This window comes from Poecilia mexicana, unplaced genomic scaffold (assembly GCF_051168715.1).
Source record: "Poecilia mexicana isolate PSO_F unplaced genomic scaffold, ASM5116871v1 scaffold_6, whole genome shotgun sequence".
Taxonomy (NCBI): Eukaryota; Metazoa; Chordata; class Actinopteri; order Cyprinodontiformes; family Poeciliidae; genus Poecilia; species Poecilia mexicana.
This window is the reverse complement of record NW_028263375.1, coordinates 8,087,323-8,111,658: the sequence shown is the minus strand read 5'-3', so window position 1 is coordinate 8,111,658 and position 24,336 is coordinate 8,087,323. Positions and strand designations below refer to the sequence as shown.

Genomic DNA, 24,336 nt, shown 5'->3' with positions numbered 1-24,336 from the left:
CCTTAATCCTTTTCTGTGCAAATAAGACAAAACTAACTTTCAAATAACTTTTGATACTAAGATATTTGCAGTGGAAACTAGACAAAAAGAACAACAACAAATTAGTAAGATTATATGTTTTGCTGTGGAGTCAGCTGGATGAAACTGGGATTACAGTGGGTGAAACATCCTGGGCTCTGCTGAGTGGACGATGGGTCCAAACCTGTTTGGGATTTTAAAGGGAATGTTTCAGGAATTCAGTTGGAGGAGGAGACATGAGTAATGACAGGTTTTCCTCCGGGGCTGAATGACCCGGCTGCCTCCTGCTGCGCTTTGCTCCCAGCTGCAGACGGGAACAAAGAGCCGAACGCATGACTGAGCCATCAGGATCCGGGCGAGTCGAGACAGACGCTCTGGAAAACCGGACAAGATCCTTCAGACACAACAAAACTACACAAATGACTCGTTTTGATCGCTCTCAGCTTCAGGAAACCAGTTCCTGTGGTAAAAACTGACCGTGTTTTCACTAATTTAACAAAAATATATCAATGAAAAAGTGTTTTCCAGATTCCAGATAATCTCAGAAACAACTTGAGAGACATTTCATGACGCTTCCACCTCCGTGCTTCACACGCTGCTAAAATACAAAATCTTATCAAGTGTTTTTGGTCTATATTCTAGTGGTAATGTCTTAATTCAAAACTAACTTGGGTGTAAATTCTCAACAAGATATACTGGCTTGTTTCAAGTCAACAATTCCTTTAAATTAAATTTTTCCCATTTTATAAGTGAAATAATCAATGTAACTGGTACTACTTCATCAGGATGGATGGATGAATAAGTGGATGGATGAAGGGACGGACGGACATGTGTGATCTCGGTCTGCTGCCGGTGTCTCCATGGTGAGCAGCCGGATCCCAGAGCCGGTTCCAGATTATCAGTGAACTTAGTTCCGGTTCAGTTCGATGTGTATCAAACGGGCGTTCCCGTCAAACACAGATTAAATCCGCGCTGTAGTCATCTGCAGCAGGGTTACAGCCTGTGACGTACGCAGCGGCGTGCACGTGCACGAAGTATGTGCGTGCGCGCGCGTGTGTCTGTGGGGTTGTTGAGGAACTGCAGCTGAATCGGAGACAGAAAGCGACGACTCCACAGCTCGACAGGCTGCTCCTCTGAGCTTAACACGTAAGTCTGCAGCTTTTCCAACGGCTCTGGATTCAGGTTTCATTCCGGTTTCATCCCCGCATTTATCACTCAGTTCATCATCGGGACATTTTTAATGAATTATCTCTGATTACAGGGAAGAAAAGCTTCATTTTAAAGGAATTTATGAGTTTTTCTGCTTTAATCGTTGATTCTTTTGTTCGTCGTTTGTTCAGATATGTTTCTGATTCCTGATTTGGCTCCAGTTTGATTATGTTTATAAAAATTAAAGGGGAAAAAAACGGTCAGAAAAGACAGAACAGGGATTAAGCGGTGAAAGGAAGAAAAAACTGAGACAAGAAGTGAAAGAATGGAGATAAAATGGACATGAAGGAAAAAGAAATTATTAAAAATGAGTAGGAATGCAAAGTGGGATGTGTTACGGTGTTCAATTTAAAAGCTCCTCCTTTTGAGTTTTTTTTTTCTCCAGTAATTAGAAGCTGGAAATATTTACCGTGCATGTTGACTCACTGGGCAGCAGCTGCTGAGGAAATACTCTTGGAAAATGTTGGTTTAGATCAGGAATATAAAACTTTATTTCCTAAAGAGCCATTTTCCTATCAGGACACAAAATAAAACTCGTTTAGAACCACAAATGTAACATTTCTATTTTTGAAAAGTAGTTTGTAAAGTTTTATTTCTATTTTTAGGATGTAAAAGAGCAGACAAAGTATGAATATTAAAACACAGACATAGATTCCAGTGTAACAGCATATTACTTTTAATGTCATTTTTGTGTAGAAATTTGGAACAAATAATGCAGGAAAAAATCGAAAATTTGGCTAAAAACTTGCCTCGTTATCTGTATTAAAAAAAACAAACATTAACTGCTTTTTTCCTATTTGTAGTCAAAGTTGTTGAGATCTGTTGCAGAGCTTAAAGTCTGATCTTCAATTGCCATCATGTCCTGCAGAACCGTCTGAACAATTGGGAGATGAATGTTTTTTAATTGACCTTCTGGACTCAGATTGTGTGTTTTTCTTTTAATCAAATGAAGATTTCTCAATAAGGATATAAATTCAGTTAATTAATTAATTGGTTCTTTTTAATGATTAGTTGATAAGCGGCCATTTTCTTAAAATTCTGATTACCTCTTTATGTCTTTCCATCACATAAAGAGCTACATTTTTCATAATATGTTAAATTTTAAAAAACATAATTAAATTTTAACATTATTTTGTGTCCACTGTATTAAATACTAACTGAAAAAGCAGAAAATTGCTGTTTACTCACATTATTAAAATTAGACCTGCTTATAAAATATAATAAAACAGGAACCAAATAGGTTGCCACCTGGAAAAATAAGAGGAAAAGAATAAAATATCCCAGACTCTTAATACGTCACGATTAGAGAGATATTCATGCATATGTAGGCTACTTTTTGGTTGCTCTTTTCTCTATTAAGTGCATTAACTCACTACGGACCTTGCTAATTAGCATCATGTTTATTTTTTCTCATCTTCCTCGTTTTCGTAGCAGATCCGTAATTTTTTTTAACGTAGCACAGCTGAATAAGTGATATTAACTTGAAACTTAAAGAGTTAAGTGGTTTATATTTCAAAACAGAACCGCTTAAAGTCCATTTTCCAGCTCTCACCGGGCTCTGTTTGGACCGATTCTCTTTCCCGTTCTGGTATAGCCCCGCCGCCATCTTTGTTTCTGTATTAAAGTCTGCGCTTCAGGATGACCAGCGGCGCCCTCTGCTGGATGGCGGCAAAACTGCAACACTAAAAGAAGGTTTAAACCAGTGTTTCTCAACCCTGGTCCTCAGCGCACCCCTGCTATGCATGTTTTAGATGTGCCTCTATTCCAGAACAGCTGATTCAAATGATTACATGACCATCAAGTACTGCAGAAGCCTGTTAATCACCCACAGATACAATTCAGGTGTGTGGCAGAAGGGAAATACCTAAAACATGCAGGACAGGGGGTCCTGAGGACCAGGGTTGAGAAACACTGGTTTAAACGGAAGTTATTGGTTAATCTTTTGAAACTAATTTTAATCTAATGAACCATTAATCAACAGTTAATCATAAACTGATTAATACTAAGACCGTTTCCTCTCGGAAACTCAAGTTTCTAGCTGGAGAAGAAGAAGGAACTTAGGAATGATGGAGCAAGTTTCAGAGAGCAGATGTGTTTTGGGAGCCAGTTGGATCAGGATCTTCAGGAATGTGGGACTCTTGCGTTTTTTTGTTTTTTTTTCGGGTGGACTCTTTTTCTCTCCAACATGAACCTCAGGATTCCTGAAGGAAGTTCTTTAAATGTTGTTCCTGCCCTCCAACCAAAGGGAGCATCCCGTTTCCTTTTCTTCATGTGAAGATCTGATTGTTTTCTCATGCTAATCGGCTCCCATTCAGGGACGAAGGCGAAGGCCCCAGGACCAGTGGGGGGAGCTTGGGATCGTCGGAGGTGGCGTGGAATCTGTGTTGAGCTTTAGAGAAGTGAAACCAGGCTAGAGGAGGCTTTGTTTTGCTCCAATGAATCAGTATTCTTTTGAGGGGGAGTCTAAAGAGCTCTTTCAGCCGCCCCGGCCTCCTCCTCCTCCTCCTCTTCTTCGTTGGTAGGGAGCAGACTGGAGGCCTGCTGAGAGCCGGTTCTTTCTCGATGAAAGGCTGCAGGAGGAGCGAGGAGGCCAGCTGACATGTGAAAGAGAAGCAGAGCTCTCATGAAAGAGGAGTCTGTCATCTCCCAGCACAAAGAGCCAGCTCACATCTGAAGCATCCATCGTCCCGCAGAAACACGGATCAGGACGTGTGCTGGCGGCGCAACACGCTCTGCATACATTAGCCCACTTCCATAATCCTGCAACCACCGCCGCACTCAGATTATTGGGTTTAAACTGCCTCAGATTGGTGGAGGAGGAGATTTGACCCGGTCCCAGTTTGGACCATCTGGTCCGGCCGGACGGAGCCTTCAGCAGATTAAAGCGACAACAGGAGGGCTTCAAAGCTGAAAAATCAGATTATTTTGTTAGAAACTGTCAGCAGGAGCCTTCTGGTGGTGGAGTACCCAAAATCTGTAGAGAGTAAGAGCAGCACTACTTCAACATACTTTAGTCAAGTAAAAAGTAGCCGTCCAAGAAATTAGTCAAGTAAAAAATATTTGGTAAAAAGTCTATTCAAGTACTGAGTAACTGATCAAATTATCATTTAATATTTAAAAATGACATAATCAGACAGACCAAAATATCAAATTAAATTGACATTTTGGTATTTTCAGGACCAAAATGACAGTAATTCATACAAGTAACAAAAATAACAAAATCAGGCAAATGAAAAAATTTTTCCAAATCAGTTTCATTCCATATACAACTTATGAAAGTTTAACAGACACTGCAGGTGTGTGTCTGTGTCTGGTGGATTTTTGGTTAAAACATGTTTGGTTTTCATTCAGTGGGAAGAAAATACAGAAATTTTACTCAAGTAAAAGTAAAAAGTACCAGAGTTGGGTACTAGCTAATATTTACTGGAGTAACTTTTTTGAAAAAGAAAAAATAAGAACTTTTTGGAGTAGTTTTAATGCGTTGTACTTTTAATTTTGAAAGTTTTCTGTTTTTCAATTATTTTGAGACTAAAATATGTTAAAATAATTGACTTAAAGTTGCAGTATGTAACTTTTATAAAAAAAAATGTTTTTTAAATATTTGTTGAAACTGTCGGTTTGGTATGAGACAGACAATCTGAAAAAAAGTCTTCTCCCAGTGCAAACTACAAACAACCAATCAGAGCCAGGAGGCGGGACTTAGTGCTGTCAATCAACCTCTCTATACAGAAGCAGAACCTGCCATGAATGCTAAGGCTAGTTAGCAAAGCTACCATTGATGTCAGACAACCTGTTTTCCTGTAGCAGTCAGTTGTTTCTCTACTTTTAGCTCATTTAGCAGCTCATTCACGTGGATGATTGACAGCGCTAAGACCCCCCTCTTGGCTCTGATTGCTTGTTTTAATTTTTTAAAATATTTCCTTAAATAGTAAGCCTGAATAGATTTATGACTGTTTTTTAGTCCAATACGCCAGTTTAAACTAAAAACAGTGAGTTCCTGTGTGTTTCTGCTGCATTATTTACATCCTGATTGCTCATTTTTTGCAGGATGAATATTTGCAGCTGGCTGGTTTGGTGACACACAGGATGTAGGATATGGAAACACAAATGAATTATATAGAATGTTCCGGCCTGTAATTTGCTAAAAATACGACACTTCTTGTTTTCATTCTTGCTGGAGGTTTTCCTGCCTCTTTCCGTGTCTTCTAGCCTTTCTGATAATATTTATTTTAAATATTTCCTGTTTATCATCATCTCTTGTGCTGCTGTGTCATTTTAACCCTCTGGTGATCATTATGTTGCATGTTAGGAAAAATTCATGTCTTTTTCGCTGCTTGTAGTGTAAAAAAACCCCAATATTTTTTATGATTTCAACATTGTATATTCTATAAAAATATTCATTAAGGTCAATAGCTTTAAACTATAGCATTAAACTTTTTAAATTAAGGTTGAAAAGTGATTCATAATTTTATCATTTTTCAAATTCATGCTGGGCAATAAATAGTCTACTTTTACTGTGAACTTTGACCTCATTACTTCCTTTATAATTTCTATTTTACTCCCCTTTGATGAAGAAGAGGATGGTAATTCTAACATGTTTAAATAAGTTAAACTGTATTTATATAACAACTTTTAAAACAGAAACCTCAAAGTTACTGCATAAGAGAAACCTAATAAATAGTTTATCAAAAGCAATTTTAGTCACTTAAATAGAAATAATATGGGCTCCTGTGAGGGACCAGACTCAAACAAGGACAAAAAACGTTCAAAGTAGAAAAAAGGTTTCCATTTAATTATTCAAAAAAATCATTAATAAAGCATAAAGATTTAAAGCAAAAATAAATCAAAGGATAAATAACAAATTTGGATCCAAATTAACTGAGGTCAACTGAACTCTAACTAAACACAAACAAACTGACCTCCTAAACAAAGAACAAAGGCTGCTTAAATAGGGGTGGAGTAACCCAAATCTACCACAGGAGGGATGTCTAACCAAACAAAAGAACAAATAAATACAAAATTAACTAAAGCATTCTATAAACAAATAAAGCAAAATAACTTTAACTTAGCACAAACAATAAGTGAATATTTTAAGTGACAAAATTAAATAATAATCTTGGCATCTCCCCCTTCAGTCTCAGTAGTTTGTGGATGGTTTGCCCCAGGATCCTCCACCAGCTGGTTCCTATCAGCAGCACCTCAAAACACAAATATAAATAAACCATTCAGACAGACATTAACTAAAGTGTGCACCCATTAGAATATATGTCTAAATGAAATAACTTAAACTATACTAATAAAGAAATCAATACTAACACTATGTGGTGGTGGTAGGAGCATCCACCACACACTCCCCCTCCTCTGAAGGCTCGCTGGTACAGCGGGACAAGTAGTCAGCAGTGATGTTCTGTCTGCCAGGGATGTGCTGCACCTCAAACTTGTAGGGCTGCATGGCCAGGTACCAGCGGGTTATTCGGCTATTGGTGTCCTTCATCTTCTGTAGCCATTTTAAAGCTTTGTGGTCAGTTTCCAAAATGAATTGTCTCCCCAAGAGATAATAGCGGAGCGAATCCAAAGCCCACTTTATAGCCAGACATTCCTTCTCTATTGTGGAATAACGGGTTTCTCTAGGATACAGCTTACGGCTGATGAAGGCGATTGGATGCCGATCATTTGGAGAACCCTGAAGCAGCACAGCGCCAAGGCCCTTATCTGATGCATCCGTTTGTAAAATAAACTCCTGCTGGAAGTCAGGGCAGTGGAGGACAGGATCTTTACTTAAGGCCTGCTGAATATCTCTGAATGCTTGCTTAGCTTCTTCAGACCACTGTAGAATATTTGGGCCCCGAAGACTGGTCATGTCTGTGAGAAGAGAAGCTCTAGCAGAGTAATTAGGGATAAATTTGTGATACCAACCAGACATACCCAAGAAGGATTTAAGCCGTTTTCTCGTCTGGGGAAGGGGGCAGGACTGGATGGCTTCAATTTTTTTAATTTGTGGCTTCACCAATCCTCCTCCGATGACAAAACCCAGGTACTCCGTTTCCTTCTTTGCTATGGCACACTTGGCTGGGTTCACTGTCAATCCTGCTTTCTGGAGACACCCAAAGACCACTTGTAGATGTTGCATGTGTTCATCCCAGGAGCTGCTGTAAACAATGATGTCATCTAGATATGCAGAGGCAAAATGAGAGAGGTCATTGAGTACCTTATCCATTAGGCGTTGAAATGTGGCAGGAGCCCCATGCAGTCCAAACGGCATCACTCTAAAGTGGTAAAGGCCCCATGGTGTTCTGAAGGCCGTCAGCTCTTTGGACCTGGGGGAGAGTGGTACTTGCCAATATCCTTTGGAAAGGTCAATGGTGGTGAGATACTTTGCTTTGCCTAGTTTTCCAATAAGATCGTCGATTCGTGGTGTTGGATAAGAATCAAACTTTGAGACTGAATTTAGATAGCGGAAATCAATGCAAAACCTTATTGTTCCATCTTTCTTAGGGACAAGAACAATTGGATTGCACCACTCGCTCTGTGATGCCTCAATGATCCCAAGGGAAAGCATTAACTCAACTTCTCTTTTTAATGGTTCAAGAAGTCTCTCAGGTATACGATAACTAAGTCGTCTTGGAACAACATCCGCTTTTAAGATAATGTCATGAGTTATCACCTCAGTATAACCTGGATTCTCCTGGAACACAGTCGACGGACAAACAGTCCTCACTTCCGACTGTTGTTTTTCTGACAGATGAGCCAAACTGGGCTTAGAGGCTGATGGAACAGGCAAATATTGCTCCTCAGATTCTTCATCATCCACGCTCCGGATGTAAAAGGAGGCAGGTTTCTCTTGGCCCCGGGACACCCATTGTTTCAGCAGGTTCACATGGAGAATGCGAGTAGAGCTCCTTTTACCTGGAACAGAGATTTTATATGTTGTTGGTCCCATTTTCTCCAGTACCTCATAAGGTCCTTGCCACTTGGCCAGTAGCTTGCTGTCCTCTGAAGGGAGCATAATCAGCACTTTCTGGCCTGGCTCGAACCCTCTCTCCCGTGCTGCAGAGTCATACCAGGTCTTCTGTTTGTGCTGAGAAGTCTTCATGTGCTCCTGAGCCAGGTTGGTCATCTTCTCCAGCTTCTCCCTCATCTGGAGCACATAAGACACAACATTTAAAGGTTCTTTGTTAGTTCGTCCCCCCTCCCACAGCTCCTTTAGAACCGTCAGGGGTCCCTTCACTTCATGGCCAAACAACAGCTCAAAGGGAGAAAACCCAGTGGAGGCCTGGGGAACTTCTCTGTATGCAAACAGAATATATGGAAGCCATTGGTCCCAGTCAGAGCCCGTTTCACTCACAAATTTTCGTAACATTTGTTTAAGTGTTTGATTAAACCGCTCGGTGAGACCATCCGTTTGTGGATGATAAGGTGTTGTTCTCAGACCTTTAATTCCTAGCAACTGGTACACATCTTTGAGCAGCTTGGACATAAAATTAGTGCCCTGGTCAGTCAGTATTTCCTGAGGAAAGCCAACTCTAGAAAAAAATTGCACCAAACAGAATGCAACACTCTTTGCTTTGACAACTTTCAAAGGGAAAACTTCTGGATATTTAGTTGCATAATCCACAAGCACCAGCATAAACCGGTTACCGGCTTTACTCCTTTCAACCGGGCCCACTATGTCCATACCCAATCGTTGGAATGGTGTACTCAGAATTGGAAGAGGTTGGAGAGGAGCTTTATTGGGGAATCTAGCGGATGTCATTTGGCATTCTGGACAGCTCCTGCAAAACTGCACCACGTCTTTATGCAAGCCAGGCCAAAAAAAACAGCGCTTTATGCGGGCTAAGGTCTTATGCTTCCCCAGGTGGCCAGCCCAGGGAATTGAATGGCCCAGTTTCAAAACAGTTTCTCTAACTGCTTTGGGAACCACAAGCTGTTGAATTGGCCCATTTTGCCTGTAAAGAAGGTCATTTTGAATGGCAAAACCATTTTTATTGACTTTAGCTTCTTTAAAGTATCTCACAAGACCTAAATCCTGGTGCTGCAGCTCTAATATATTACCAGGGATTTTGAAATCTTTGAGTACCTCAGGATCTGGTGCATCAGAAGGAACCACCACCGTCCCTTGAAACTTCTCTCTTCTCCGTAGTCTTTTGGACTTCCTGTCCTTAGTTTCCTCTGTGAAAACCTCCACATTGTGAAATGGTAACGTACTGAGGTCTGAAACAATTTCCTCAGTCTGCTTTGCTTGGGCCCGAGTTAGAGCCACATTACACTTAGGAGACTTCAACAGGTCAATAAGCACTGGCAGGTCATTGCCAAGAATAATTGGGAATGGCAAGTTATCCACAACCCCAGCATTAAGCAGGTAAGTTTGTCCTTTTATAGTCACATAAACATCTGCTGTTGGATACTCCATTTTATCACCATGGACACAGCAGATTGAAATGGTCTCATTGGTGCAAACAAGCTGGGGTGAGACATACCTGCGCTGGACCAAAGTCTGTGTACTCCCTGTATCAATCAGGGCCTTCAGTGCATGACCGTTGAGCTCCACAGAAACCTCCATTAATTGGTTCAGTGTTCCAGCATTTGGAGTCTCTTTCCTAGGCACAAAACACATCTGGGACAACTTCACAGCATTTTGGGGGCACATTGGTTTAGTATGACCCTCTTGTCCACATAAGTAACAAATGGGCTTTTTCCCTTGAAATTTTGAACCAAATCTCTCTTTAACAGGTAGCTTACCCACAGCTGAAACTGGTTGGGCTGGAGATTGATGGCGGCCATCCTTTTTCCAGCTTTGAAAAGCCCAAGAGTTCCTCCTCCTTGCAGCCACAAACACATCAGCCAGTTCAGCAGCCTCCATTGCAGTCTTGGGATTATGTTCTTTTATCCACACCTGAAGTTCTGGTGACAACATTCTTAGATACTGTTCAAGAATAATTATTTCATTGATTTGTCCAACTGTTTTGCCCTTAGGTTGCACCCATTTGACATATAACTCCTTCAGTCTGATGTAGAGCTCTTTGGGAGTTTCTTCTAGCTCCACCTGAAGCGAGCGGAATCTTTGCCTGTAGGTTTCACTGTTAATGTCATACTTCTGCAAAACAGCTAGTTTAACTTGATCATAATTCATTGACAAATCAACATCCATGTGCACAAAGGCACTTCTGGCTTTGCCTGTTAGCAGTGGTATTAAATGAAAAGCCCAGTCAGTCCTTGGCCACCTGCAGGCAGAGGCTATTCTTTCAAAAGTAATGAGAAAATGTTCAATATCATCTTCTTCACTCAATTTTTGCAATTTAGGTGCATAGGAAACAGACGACTGTACATGAAGGTCACCTGATTGACTGTGCTGAGGCGAAGCTGCTACTCCAGGGTCTGGTGGTTGTGTAGGCCGCACTGGTGATGTCTGAAGAGAAGAGGGCGTAGTCTGGGACTGGCTCTCCCTTTTAAACAATGTGAACTGCTGTTGTAGTTCCTCAAATTTCTCTTGTTGCTTCAAAGTTTCTCTGGTCCAGTAGTCCTCTGTGGCCTTCTGATGTCCTATATGGGCTCGGAGAAGGTTAGCCAAGTCTGTAAGTGTTGGTTCACTCCCCTCCTCATCCATGTCACACAATCCACCAACCGCTCCATGTTCCTCTGCCGCCTCTCTTTCATCATGTTCAGAACTGGGTTCTCCTCTTGTTCGTCCTTTTCCCCTTCCAGGCATTTTGGAAACCTCTCTCAGCAGCAAATCACCCCACTTCTGACACCAACTGTGAGGGACCAGACTCAAACAAGGACAAAAAACGTTCAAAGTAGAAAAAAGGTTTCCATTTAATTATTCAAAAAAATCATTAATAAAGCATAAAGATTTAAAGCAAAAATAAATCAAAGGATAAATAACAAATTTGGATCCAAATTAACTGAGGTCAACTGAACTCTAACTAAACACAAACAAACTGACCTCCTAAACAAAGAACAAAGGCTGCTTAAATAGGGGTGGAGTAACCCAAATCTACCACAGGAGGGATGTCTAACCAAACAAAAGAACAAATAAATACAAAATTAACTAAAGCATTCTATAAACAAATAAAGCAAAATAACTTTAACTTAGCACAAACAATAAGTGAATATTTTAAGTGACAAAATTAAATAATAATCTTGGCATCTCCCCCTTCAGTCTCAGTAGTTTGTGGATGGTTTGCCCCAGGATCCTCCACCAGCTGGTTCCTATCAGCAGCACCTCAAAACACAAATATAAATAAACCATTCAGACAGACATTAACTAAAGTGTGCACCCATTAGAATATATGTCTAAATGAAATAACTTAAACTATACTAATAAAGAAATCAATACTAACACTATGTGGTGGTGGTAGGAGCATCCACCACATAGAATCAGAACCCTGAGGTTCTCCAAAATGAAGATCTTAAGCAAAATGAATGAAGAGAAAAATGTGAAGAAAGCCAGACAAATACAAGGAAGACAGAACAATTTTTCTGGGGAGTCTGGAGAAAATAGCTTGAAATGTGCTTCCTGAAAGTCATGTGACAAATTAAAGAGCTCTGATTGGTTCCTTATGGTTCCGTTGTAAAATATTGAATAAGTCAAAGGGATTCAACCCGGAAATCTCACAACTTCAACGACTCAGTTTCTTTCAAATTTTTCAGTATTTTTCTTTTTAACTTTGTTTAATCTTGTCTCTCTTTGTCTTATTTTATAGCTGAACTGTGTCTTTAAATACATTTTAAATTCACTAAGGTGAGATCTTCAATAAACATATGTTTTATAAATTATGTTTAATGTGTATTTGTGCTGTTTTTCTGATAAAACCTGGTTCAGGATCAAGGCTGTTTTCTAAAATCTGTCCATAATCTCATCAATCAAGTTAATTCATGAACTTTTGCTTTGATTAAAACTCAGAATTTGGTACTAAAATCCTGATTCTGATCAATAACTGATTAATAATTTGCCTCCATGGCAGATTTTAGGTTTTCTTGCTTTTCTCTGATCCAGATTGTAGAAGTCTGTATTTTCTTGTTTGACAAAAACTTTTGATTGTTAATCATTTTCCCTTGATTGTCTTACTGTGTTGTATTTTATGTTAGTTTCATTCAGTATGAAAACACTTAGTAATGATCACTGTTACTGAGTTTCTCTGCTTTAGGCTGTTTTTTGTTGCTTTGCTTGTGTGTTTTAGTGAATTTTGCAGACATGTTTTCTGTGTTTTTCATGCTCTTTGATTCTGTCTGCGATGTTTCTTCCTTTCTGGGTCGGTTTATATGAGTTCATTGTTTTGCATTATAAAACATAATGAGATTCTAAAGATGTTTTGTGTCTGGGATTTTTCAGCTTCAGATCATTTCATTTTCCATTTTATGTCAGATTTGCTTGTGTTTATTGCAGTTTTGTTTCTTTTGAGGCTCTTCTGAGTCAGCGTTTAGTAATCATCCGTCTCTTTTTGTCTTTTTCTTTCTTTTTTATTCTAACTTGTTTCCAGTTTTATGTCATATTTGCAGAATATATGAGGCTTTCTGGGTCGGTGTTTAGTAATCACCCGTCTCTCTGGGTCTGTTTTGAGTTATCTTGTTGAGGTTAACTGAGTTGAATTTAGTTTTTTACCCCTTTATAAACTGTATTTTATGTGTGCCTGTTTATGCAGTGAAATCTAATCCTGTTTGTGTTAATTTAATCTCTTTGGTGCCTTTCAGAATCATTTCTCAGGAGTTAATTGCGTCTTTGTTTCCGTCTCCTCTTGTTGAAGTTTTCTGTGGGATATCGCGTCGCTCTTTGCCAGCCTCGTCTCTTTTAAACCATTTTTCTGGGTTTGTAAACGTGCTTTGTGTCTCTTTGTGAACTCTCTCTCACTGTTTTGTGAATCTGAGTGACTTGGGGCCCCTGACCCCCTTTGAGCCCGTTAAGCCCGCTCAGTAATCCCTGCAGTGGGGCATCTCCCCCTGACTGTACATCTGTGCACGTGTTGGTGTTTGTGTTGACGCATCCAGCAGATGCAGCTCAGTAATCTGCAGGGAGACGACCCCCGACCCCGTCATCTCTCCCTTTTTTGCTCCGTGGCTGATAACCCTGACTGTGTCTCTCTTCCTCTTTTGGTCTCTGCAGGATGCGAAGTTTGTTCTCAGTGACGCTGCTGCTGCTCCTGGCACTCACGCTCGCCGTCGAGGCCAACAAACGAGCCAAACATCACAAAGGTGAGACAAAACTGCGCCACAATCAGCTCTAAATGCCGTCCTGCGCTGCTCTGCTCGGTTCAGTTATCGCTTCACAGAAAATAAAAACATTTTGTAGGAATTCACACTTTTTATTAATCTGAATTCTGGGTTTTTCTAATCAGAATTCTGAATTCTTAAATCAGAATTCTATCTTTTTTAAATCAAAATTCTGACTTTAAGGGAGATGGGCACTTGGGAGGAACCGGCTTCAGTGACCATGATGCAAGTTGTGGATTAGGATAATAAACTTTCGTTGTATTTAAACTAGTTTTTCATGGCTGATGGATCCCTGACGGTCCCATTTCACTAAAAGACCAAAATAGTTTCCACAAGGTGCAGATCTGGTTAGAATACAGAGGAAGAAAGTCAGAATTATGAGAAATTATTATTATTTTTTCTGTGACCCCAGATCCTCCTCCATATGAAACGCGCTTTAACTCTTGACTCAGGACGCGTGTTTGGAACGGGTGTGAACAGATTCTGACTGATGGAGTCCCTCAAGGCTTTGTGATCGGCCCCATTTCGTTCAAAGTCATAAAAACTCAGATTTAAAATGATTATTGAATGTGTGAATTATCGCCCCATAACAGTACAGTCAGCCAACATATCGAACATTTACACTCCAACTTGGAGGAACTTATAATTCACTCTTACTAAAAACTTTGTTGGTCATTTCTGACTGTTTGAAAATAATGCAGGTGAACTCCTGACTGGAACACACGACCTTAAAGATATAAATTATTTTTGCAACATTTAACCACAGGCTCTTAACTTTTATGACCCAAAAGCTGAAGGAAGGTCAGGTTTCAGGTCTTGACGTGGCGTTTTGTGTCTTTGTTTCCCTGATTCTTTGCTGCTGAATCAGAGAAACGGCAGCAAAGAATCTGAATTTTTGCTGCTGTTTCTCTGAAAGAATCATTCTAATAAAACTGGAATGATTAGATCTTTCTAAACTTCATCAGAATGAGCTAATCAAACTTGGCTCATTCCAGAAAGTTTGATTAAAAATGAAAGAAATTAACTGGGAAGTCTTGCTAAATCCAAGTTTTCTGAATGATTTTTATTTGAAAGTTTGGAGAAACCGCTTCCAGAAGTGACAAACTTGGATTTTTGCAAATAATAAAATTCAGAGGTTTAATTGAGGCAATTATCTTGTTAACAAGTTGCTTCAGTGGATAGACAGGAAACAGCCACAGAACTGAAATTATGAAAAAGTCAGTGGCAGAGATCCTGGATCAGGGGTGTACAAACTTTTTGTCACGTGGCTAAAACTGTTGAGAAAATTAAAAAAAACTAAAATCTAGCAAATAGTCTGATTCTTTTTTTTTTTTTTCTTTGAAAGAAAAGAATGTTAGTCTTCATAGATCCAGAACTTAGAAATCATTTAGCACGTTTGTTCATTTGGGCTCAACTGAACAAATTTATTCTGAGTATAATTACAGGATTTGGGCCACGATCTATGAAAAGTGCTATAGTTAGTCAAATTTAATGACTTAAACAAAAGATGATTTCAGTGAAGCAAAGTCGACTTTTCCGTAAAACATCGTGGATAAACATGGCTCTGCATCTTATAAAAGACTGTTTATAAAAACATAAATACTTTGTGTTGTAAGTCGTCTTCATCAACCAGCTGCATCATCCAACTGTTATTACTGAAACTAACAAAACGATAAAAATTTGAGAAAAAAAATTCTAGCTGAAATAAAAACGGTAATTAATGTGGAAAAACTACAACTGGAACTACAACAGTTTTCAGTAACATACTGAAATTATAGATATAATATCCTTCGTTTTTGTGTTTAAGTCTATTTATTAGCCTTTCGAACTGATTCTGAAATTGATTTTTTTTAATCAAACAGTTTACGTCAGCTGATGGCTAATTTTGGCGCTCCACAATCTTTCCGCAAAATGGCGACAGCAAAAATTGGGATAAAACACCAGTCGGCTGGTCGTTCAATAATAATTGAATAAAGTTTTAGAAAACAGTATCTATTGAGTATTCATTACCCAATCTATACATAGTCACAATACCTTGACCTTTCTGAATTATGAACCGAAAAATTAACCAAAAGAATGGAGGAAGCAGAAACATTTAAATCAGATGATGATGTCATCACGTTGGTTTGACATTTCTCCGCTCTGCAGGTGGGAAATCTGATAAATCCCGACCGTCTGAATGCACCGCGGCAGAGACCCAGTACGGGAAATGTGTGCCGGATCAAGGAGACTGTGGAGACGGACTGAGGGAGGCGACGTGCAAAGATCGCACCGACAAGATCCACTGCAGGATCCCCTGCAACTGGAAGAAGGACATCAGTGAGACTCGCACTCAGGGGTCACGGGGTCACTAATGCAAGGGGAGGGTCTTATGGAGGAGAGGAGATCCACATGGGGACAGAAAACGGATTTAAAGTTAATAACTGTACTTTGTTAGGAGATGAAGATAAGATCAGTAAAGTGAAGGATGGCGCCCCCTGGTGGCCAACGTGTGAATCAGAATTACAGAAATGAAAGTCAATTTTTTTAAATAGAAATTTATTTGACATCAAAGTACAGGATACATCAGGGGTGTCGGGGTGTCAGACTCAATTTCACCGAGGGCCACTTCAGCATATTGGCCCCCCCTCAACGGGCCACATTGACGGTACAAATCAGGAGTGCATCCCTGCTAAAACACCCCAGACAAAAGATTGACTTCCCTCATTCAGTTCTGTAGAGGCTTATAATGAGTCAATGGTCCAGGTGTGTTAGAGAAGGAATGCATCTAAAGCTGCAGATGGTCTGGAAAACTAGACTTGGGCCCCCCCAGCATAAATGTATAAAAATACAATGTTAAAAATAAATTAAACACCTCATATTGTTAAATAACTGATTTTATGTATTGAAGTTTTAAATATTACATTTGAGTTTCAATGGATGTAAAATTACTGCTCAGTTTAAAAATTACAATATTTAAATCAGTGTTTAAAGGTAAGCAAACAAAAAATAAAAACAAGTCACATGGGCAGACATTATAGACTTTACGCAAAGATTTAGTCTCAGAGGCAACTGAAATCAATTAATTAAAAAAATCCTTTCTGAATATCATCTCATGGTCTCTGAACTAAATGCGTCTTTCTGACCGGGAGCTGACGGCGTGTTGAAGAGTTATGGACCGGACGCTTTGGAGCGTCTGGTTAGGAAGCGCATTACAAACCTTTGGTTGAAATGGAGCGTTAAATTCAAGTCAAAACCTATTTTAAGTCAATCATGGGCCTATAAAATGCTGCGAGGGGCCACATAAAATGACATGGAGGGCCACATGTGGCCCGCGGGCCTTGACTTTGACATGAGGGATACATGGTACAGAACATTACATTAGTGAAAAACCACAAAGCAGAAAAGAAAACTGAAAATATTGTGTATTAATATTATATTCATTCAAAATCATAATTATGAAATTAAGTCATACTTTTGAGATACAAAGCCAGGATTTCAACTTTTAATTTTGATAGTTTTATACAGAAGATTTCCAAACTTGGATTTTCTAGTTTGGAAAGAAAATGTTAGACGTTATTGGGAGTGAATTAAAATGTAGAGTTTCTGCACAACTGAACAGAAATCTGTTTAACAGAAACCTTCAAGTTGATATACAAACTGTAGATGTGGAGCTGAAACTGAACATAAAGCAGTTTAATAAAACATTTATTGTTAATCTGTAAAAAAAAAAAAAATCTTTAAATTTAGACAATGATTGCAAGAAAACTTTGGGTTGGTAATAATTGTATCTTCTTATTCTCAGGCGACTGTAAGTACAAGTTTGGAGCGTGGAGTTCCTGCGACGCCGGGACCAACACCAAGACCCGGTCAGGAACGCTGAAGAGAGCTCTGTTCAACGCCGACTGCCAGAGCACCGTCAAGGTGTCCAAGCCCTGCTCCCACAAACCCAAGAAGACCAGAGGTGAGGCCTCAGCGGCTGCAGCACCAGCAGCCATTTTCTATTACATCATCAGTTTGATCGCTAACTTACAGACATATTTCAGGATGTTGAGCTTCCTTTCAAACAATGAGAAAAACTGTTTTACTGCTAAACTACTGCGCTGTATTAGGGGGGGAAAAAAAGTAAATTTTTGCCAAAAAAATCTGAAATTCTAGATTAATCAAATTTTCTAAAAAAAAAAAAAAAATTGGCGTTAAAGTAAAAAGCAAAATAAGGATTTAATGAGGAAAAACTTCAGGCATTTTACAGAAAATCTTGGAAATTTCTGAGCTCAAAGTCAAAAACTTGAGAAATGTTTTGTTTAATCTCAGAAAATTCCATTATTTTACTGAAAATTTCTGGGATTAAAATAAAAATTCTGTTGCAAATTGTTGACTTTTGGAGCCCATAAAAGTCCTGGTTTTTAGTAGAAAATGTTTGCGATGAATCAAAAAATTTTGGAGTTTTTCTCTGACAAATGTTTGATTCTTTGAGCTCAGAACTTTCCAATTTTTTTCTAAAAAATTTAAGATTAATCTCAAAATTTCTGAGTTTTTGGGTGACAATTTACAGAGCACAACTGACATTAAAATAAAAAGTTTTTTTTTCAGTTTTTATTGGTTATTTTTCATTTTAATACAGACACACAAGCAAAAAGGAAAGGGGCAGAACAAAGTGCCACACAGTAACATTAGCATCACCCCGGCTCAAAATAAATAAAAAATAAATTAATTAATTAAAAAAGGGGGGATGTCACATGTTATTTTAAAAACATTTCTTATAAAACATATGACAAACTAACTTCACATTTAAAAGTGTAAAACGTTTTTAATAAATAAAAGTCTCGCCACCTTCAGACTTCATTAAATGATTCCTTCTAACTGGTCACATGATTAATGCTTTTACTGTTTCCTAGCAACAAGGTTTGGCTCTACTTTAAACCTTTTGTTTTCATCTTCAGGGGAGAAAAAATCAAACTGAAGAAGGGAGAGTGAACCAGAAGACGACAGGATTTCTCCTCCTCCGCCAGCTGAACAATCGTCTTCCGTTCTTCACATTTAAAACCAGAGACTCCAAAACAGACTTCCTGTCCTCAAACTGACCCGTCCGACTCGCTGATTCCTGCTCTGATTCGATGTTCTCCTGTTTTCCTTGGATTTAAGCTTTAGCTGATCAGAATAACCTTTGTTCGGTAGCCGGTAGTTTAATGCTCTCTCTCTGTAGTTTTAAAAGTTTTTAGGAGAAAAGTTGATCCTGCAGATCATCCACAGTTTGATGCTTCAACATCTGAACTGAGGGAAAGTTTATTTTTGGAATTACAAATTATTGATGAGACTTGTACAAATGAACAAATAAATGCTGTACATTGTTTTGGTGAAAACGTTTGTGTGTTTGTTTATTAAAGCAACATGATTTCAGTCAGGCTGATAGAAAACTGATCAGATCCGATGGGGAATCGTTCAACTACAAACCTGAACAGATTATTAACACTGAACAGATTCCCAATTTCAGATTGTTGATTCCAAAAGGATTTTAAACTAATTACTGATATTTTCTTCATGAGCTCCTGAACCTGAACAGATTCCTGACTGAACCGATTCTGAACAAATTTCTAATTATTTTTGAAAGATTCTTGAAATTGTCTTGGAAAAAAACAAACTTGGAACTCTGAATTTGAAAAGTTGCTCATTTGTTAGAAAGAAATTTGAAATTGAGATTTACCTCACAAATTTTCTAGAGAAAAAGGGGAAATTTCTTAGTTTGGAAGTCAAAAATTTGCTTGAAAAAACTCAAATTTTCACATTAATCTCAGAAATTTTACAGAAAAAAATTTACATTAATGAGTTTTAAAAGTCAAAAATGCTCTATTTAATTAAATAAATTAAAAAAATAGACTTTTGGACAATTGAGTACTTTGAAGAAAATTTACTAATTTTTTCCTATCTAATATACTTTGGTAAATACGTGATGCAAATTTACATAGAATTTACAATTCTGAAACTTTGAGATTAATCTCAGAGAAATTTTCTAGACAAACATTTACATTTCTGAGTTTCAAAAGTAGAAAATTTTAAACTTTTGGACAATTTCTGAGTTATTTGGCGGAAGTTAACTCCATCTTCTATCTGACGCCATAGTAAACACCTGACGGATGCCCACCTGTTTCAGCGTTAGTGCAGCTTCCAGGTGCGGCAGCTCAGCAGGCAGCAGAAGGTCTTCCGGAACGTAACGTTGCACAGCGAGTAGCAGCAGGGGTTGATGGTGCTGTTGACGTAGCACAGCCAGTAGCCCGTAGTCCACAGCGCGTCGGGGATTCGGATGTGACAAAAGGCGGCGATGACCGCCATGACGTTGTAGGGCGTCCAGGTGATTATGAAGGCCAACAAGATGGCGAGGAGGGTGTTGGTCAGCCTCCTCTCCCGCGCCATCACCCGGCGCCTCCTCCGCTCCTGGGACCGGAAGCTGGGGCAGGAGGACAGCGCCGCGGAGGCCGAGCCGTGGAGGTCGGTGAGCGATAAGGCGTCTTCGTCTCCCGCTGCACATGAGGAGGTTTGGGAGACCGGCTGCTGATGAGACAGTTCGATTTGTGAAGTCACAGTTCCTTCAGAACTGACAAGCTGCAGCAGGAATGCAAACAATTGTCGATTAATTGTTTATTAGATCAAAATGAGTTCCAATCGATTAACTTAATAACATCCGCTCAGGCCTTCCTTTGGTGTTGTAGTTCTAATACTCCGTACTGTAGGTAGATTACCTACCAGGCGTTTGCAGTTGTTCGCCGGACTTCCCCGCTGGTTCAGAGACAGATCCGAACCCAGGTTGCTGGCCATCCAGCTGCTTCGTTTCCAGGTGAAGCCTTTCACCGGCGGATCCGCCATCTTGGGCGTCCCCTGCTCCGCCTGAAGACAAGTCAGCCTGCGGCGGCTGGCGGCCGACAACCGGCTGTACAACCCGATCATGACGAGCGCCGGCAGATAGAAGGACGGCAGCGTGGTGCCCAGCGTGACGGCCGGGCTCGCCAGGAGCTGGATGTAGCAGTGTCCGTCCGGGATCACCCGCCGTCCGCCGACGCTCTGCCAGCACAAGATGGCGGGCGTCCAAAGCAGGAAAGACAGCAGCCAGGCGCAGCCGATCATCAGGCCCGCCACGCGGCCCGTCCGCTGCACCGGGTAGCTGAGCGGCCATGTTGTGCACAGGTAGCGGTCCAAACTGATGAGCAGCAGGTTCAGCACCGAGGCGTTGCTCACCACGTAGTCCAGGACGAGCCAGGTGTCGCAGAGCGCAGCCCCCAGCGGCCAACGGCCCCGCAGTCGGTACATCGTGTACACGTTCATGGACAGCAGGCCGATAAATAAGTCGGCGGCCGCCAGGCTCAACAGGAAGTAGTTGTTGACGGTCTGCAGGTTTCGGTTCACCTTGATGGATAGAATGACCAGCGTGTTCCCGACAACGGTTAGAATGCTCAGGGAGACGGATACCATGACAACCAGGATCAGCTCGGCAGTGCTGTACGCTCTGATTGGATACTGGGATGAGGCGTTCACAGAGGGGCGGGGCCAAGCGGAGGCGTTGAGGGTGGGGTCCGCCAACCGACCCATGCTTCCTGCAGGCACAGGCACCATGGGCCCAGGCATAATGCTGCCTTCACCCAAGCTGCAAGCAACGAAGGCTGAAACGATTAATCAGTTTAATTTTCAACTAATTTAGCAATCAATTAATCGTTAACTGGAGTATTCTGTGACTCTGTGGACCTTTTCCTCTTCCAAAGTTTCTGAGGGCCTTGTTAGAGCACCAACATCATGACCAGAGGTCACAAGATAAGAAAACTGACTATGAATTAATTGATTAATCAGATTAATTGTGATTAATAGATTATTTCAATAATTGGCAGCTAATTTAGTTATCGACTAATCGTTAACTGGAGTATTCAGTCCTATGAAGGCCAATGGTGAAAGAATAACTCACTCAGAGCAGAGATTAAACCAGAACGCTACATGAAATGCATACATTTTGGATTTAAGATAAAAAGTTTTTTGTAAATATGTTCTACCCAGAAGTCCTCTAGTAGTAGTGTTAGCTTCACCTAATTACTGTGATCAAAAAAGAAAAATCCCTATAAATAACCAATAGATCAGCGCTGCACTGTATTCTGTCAAGCAGACAGGGTGAGCTTTCTACTAAGGCGAACGCCGTTGTAGCTTTTCACATGTTGATGTTAGTATTTTTAGCTGCAGATGCATCCAGGATCAAGCATCCCTTAAAGAAATGCTATGATACTGCATTTTAGGCAATAAAATGTAAATGACAAAATATGCAGAATGTGCCATTTTTATACGATTAATAGATTAATCATCAGAACAATTGATTAATTGACAGAATTGTCTGAAAAGATGCAGGTTCTTTCTATTGTTGTGAGAGTGAATCTTTGTGCAGTCAAAGGAGACACAAGCGTAACGTCGATGAAGGAGTTCAAGGAGAAACGTGAAGGCCAGAGAGAAGAGTTGATGCTGCATCTGTGTGTCAAACTCGACGCCCAGGGGCCAATCCGGCCCTCTACAGCATTTTCTGTGGCCCTCTAGACATAAATAGAGCCTTCAAAATAACAACTGTGTGTTCAAGTATTATTTTCACAATCAAATCAAAGCCGTTTTTATCTACAGTACCAAATGACATCAATTGCTTTACCATATTTCAGCACTTTGTGATGCACAAACCCCATTAATTAAATTATTTTGGGGTTCAAAGAAGTATTTATTTATTTATTTTATTTTATTTGAATTAAAATCCAACAGGAACTTTGATCAAACTCAGTTTTTTTCCAGTTCCTGCAGTTATTTTTCCAAAATCCCTCCAGCTAGGTTTTATTTTCATTTGTCTTCTTACACAATGTTTAGCTCTAAATATAACAAAAATCTTCTTATTCCCAACTTTCATCGTCTAAAAGCTGATTTAGTTTCAAATAAAGACATTATTTCAATACTCCAAATGTGGGCTACTTCCACATTAAGTGGAGGAAATCAATTAAACATATTTGATCGGGTTAAGTGAAAGTTGATAATTTCTAGATAATTTCTGATCAAACAGCATTTTAACAATAATACAGAAAATCATAAAGGTAATTAAAACATTTCCTGATTCTTCTGAATGCAGGAAATTTAAAGAAATGGAATAAATCAGTAAAAATCTCACCTGGTTATGAAGCTGCTGCAGCTGCTCAGGCTGATCACCGCCGCCTTCACTCAGAGCGGCTTATAAGGACGTGAGGAAGAGTTCGTCCCTCCTCATCGTCGGAGCCTCACCCTGCGGTCGCTGCTGCTGCCGCCTGATCTGACCTCAGATCAGCCTCATGAGGGCCGTAACGCCGACAGACAGCAGGCGGAAACATCACATCGTCTTCATCACCGACCAGCAGCAGCAGTCAGCTTCACGCAGGAGGGCATGGAAAGTTTAGATTTAAAAATACACATAAAAAAAAAGACAAACGTTGAATAAGCTTTAATATAAACATAAAACCTGATCAGTGGAAGTTTTATTGATCATTGATAAAAAGTGATTAAATTCCATGAAATTAATGAGAAAGTTCTACAAAGCTGTTGCAAATATTTCTGTAATTTTAACAAGTGAAGTTCACAGTACAGAGCCACACAGGCCCGCACCATAACACCGCCACTACCGTGTTAAAAAGAGGAACTCCTCAGCTTAGTTCTTCCTGGTCTCTTTCTGTCCAGAACACACATTTCCAGGATTCTCCATCTTCTTTTTAAAAGGGGACATATTAATTAAAATTCATATTATACATTTTATTAATATTTATACATTTTTAAACTTCTATTTGAGTTTCTGCTTTTAAAAACAAACACTTAAAAGTAATAAAAGAAAACAAAACACTCAGTTGTTTTTTGGCAATAAGTTAATGGTTTTGGAAAGCAAAACGTTTCAAAAGCTTCCTAATTGTTAAGTCACACTATACTGTTACTTAGCAACCCAATCTAGATAATAGCTGGTTTTGCCATTGTACAATGGCTGCTGGAACAGACAAATGTTTTTTGTTGACTTACCATCCAAAAACAATTTGCTGCTTTCTAGTTGGTTGGATAGGAGGCTCCACTTCTGCTTTTCAAAGATGTATGGTTACAGTCATTTTCATGTGCGCATGTAAACGTTGAGTTTGGGGGGCGTGGCCAGCAGCAGCTTATTTGGATTTAAAGTGACAGGAGGCCCCAAAGGAGGTCAAAGTTGTCAGAACTGACTAAAATCTCACTAAGAATGTTTTTGTGCAAAAATGAACATGTTTTGACTAGACCACAGACCTGTCCTACCCTGAAGTATAATAGGTCTCCTTTAATGAATTTCTGCCCAACGGGAATCCAACCGTTCCTTGTTTTGCTCCGTTAAATCTTACATGGACAGTTGTCTCTGAAAAAAAGATCCAGCCGCCATCTGATCCGTTGGACAGATGTTACCATGGCAATGGTAGCTCACATCTTCATCCTTCACTCCAGCCCTGATGGTTTGACCCTTTTAACCTCAGGAATACCTTCTTCACTCACCTTCAGCTACAGAACCTTCCTGCTGAAGGTTTCTCAAACAGTTTGGATTGTTGTAAAAACGACCAGCAGCAGCTGAAAATGTAAGAAATGTTGCGATTTTGTTCCCCAACCGGACCGAGTCTGCCAGACAAAACATCCCAGATTCCGTCTGTTCAGTCTGCTGATTTAATTTGATGGTTCTGTAATAATTACAAGAAATTAAGATTGGAATTGTTTTTATCATATGAGGAATATTGCTAAATTCGGACCCACATGTTTAGGTGTGACCTAGATTTAATTTTATGAGCTTTTACAGTTTTTAAAGAAATTTATAAGTATCGGTAAATACTGGCCATAAAAGCAACATTTTACACATCAGTGCATCCCTACAGGTCCTCCTGTTTATTTTTG

General features: G+C 39.8%; 2 protein-coding genes across 4 annotated transcripts; one reads left to right on the top strand and one right to left on the bottom strand.

The window, feature by feature from the left end:
- Window positions 1–1,029: 1,029 nt before the first annotated feature.
- Window positions 1,030–18,776, top strand: mdkb (midkine b). Its single transcript, XM_088006169.1, has 5 exons — window positions 1,030–1,164; window positions 13,328–13,416; window positions 15,583–15,753; window positions 17,219–17,377; window positions 18,357–18,776. Exons 2-5 carry the CDS (start codon window positions 13,329–13,331, stop codon window positions 18,374–18,376), a joined length of 438 nt encoding a protein of 145 aa, XP_087862295.1. The 5' UTR covers window positions 1,030–1,164; window position 13,328; the 3' UTR covers window positions 18,377–18,776.
- Window positions 18,777–19,306: 530 nt separating this feature from the next.
- Window positions 19,307–21,648, bottom strand: chrm4b (cholinergic receptor, muscarinic 4b). 3 transcript variants are annotated; one of them, XM_014993973.2, is made up of 2 exons: window positions 20,155–21,648; window positions 19,307–19,959 (listed from the first exon to the last, which is right to left on the bottom strand). In XM_014993973.2, exons 1-2 carry the CDS (start codon window positions 21,028–21,030, stop codon window positions 19,567–19,569), a joined length of 1,269 nt encoding a protein of 422 aa, XP_014849459.1. In that variant the 5' UTR covers window positions 21,031–21,648; the 3' UTR covers window positions 19,307–19,566. The 3 variants fall into 3 exon arrangements, with proteins under 3 accessions (XP_014849459.1, XP_014849457.1, XP_087862294.1); XM_014993971.2 differs by having other exon boundaries at window positions 19,307–19,962; window positions 20,155–21,645; XM_088006168.1 differs by having other exon boundaries at window positions 19,307–20,013; window positions 20,155–21,644.
- Between the last annotated feature and the right edge of the window lie 2,688 nt (window positions 21,649–24,336).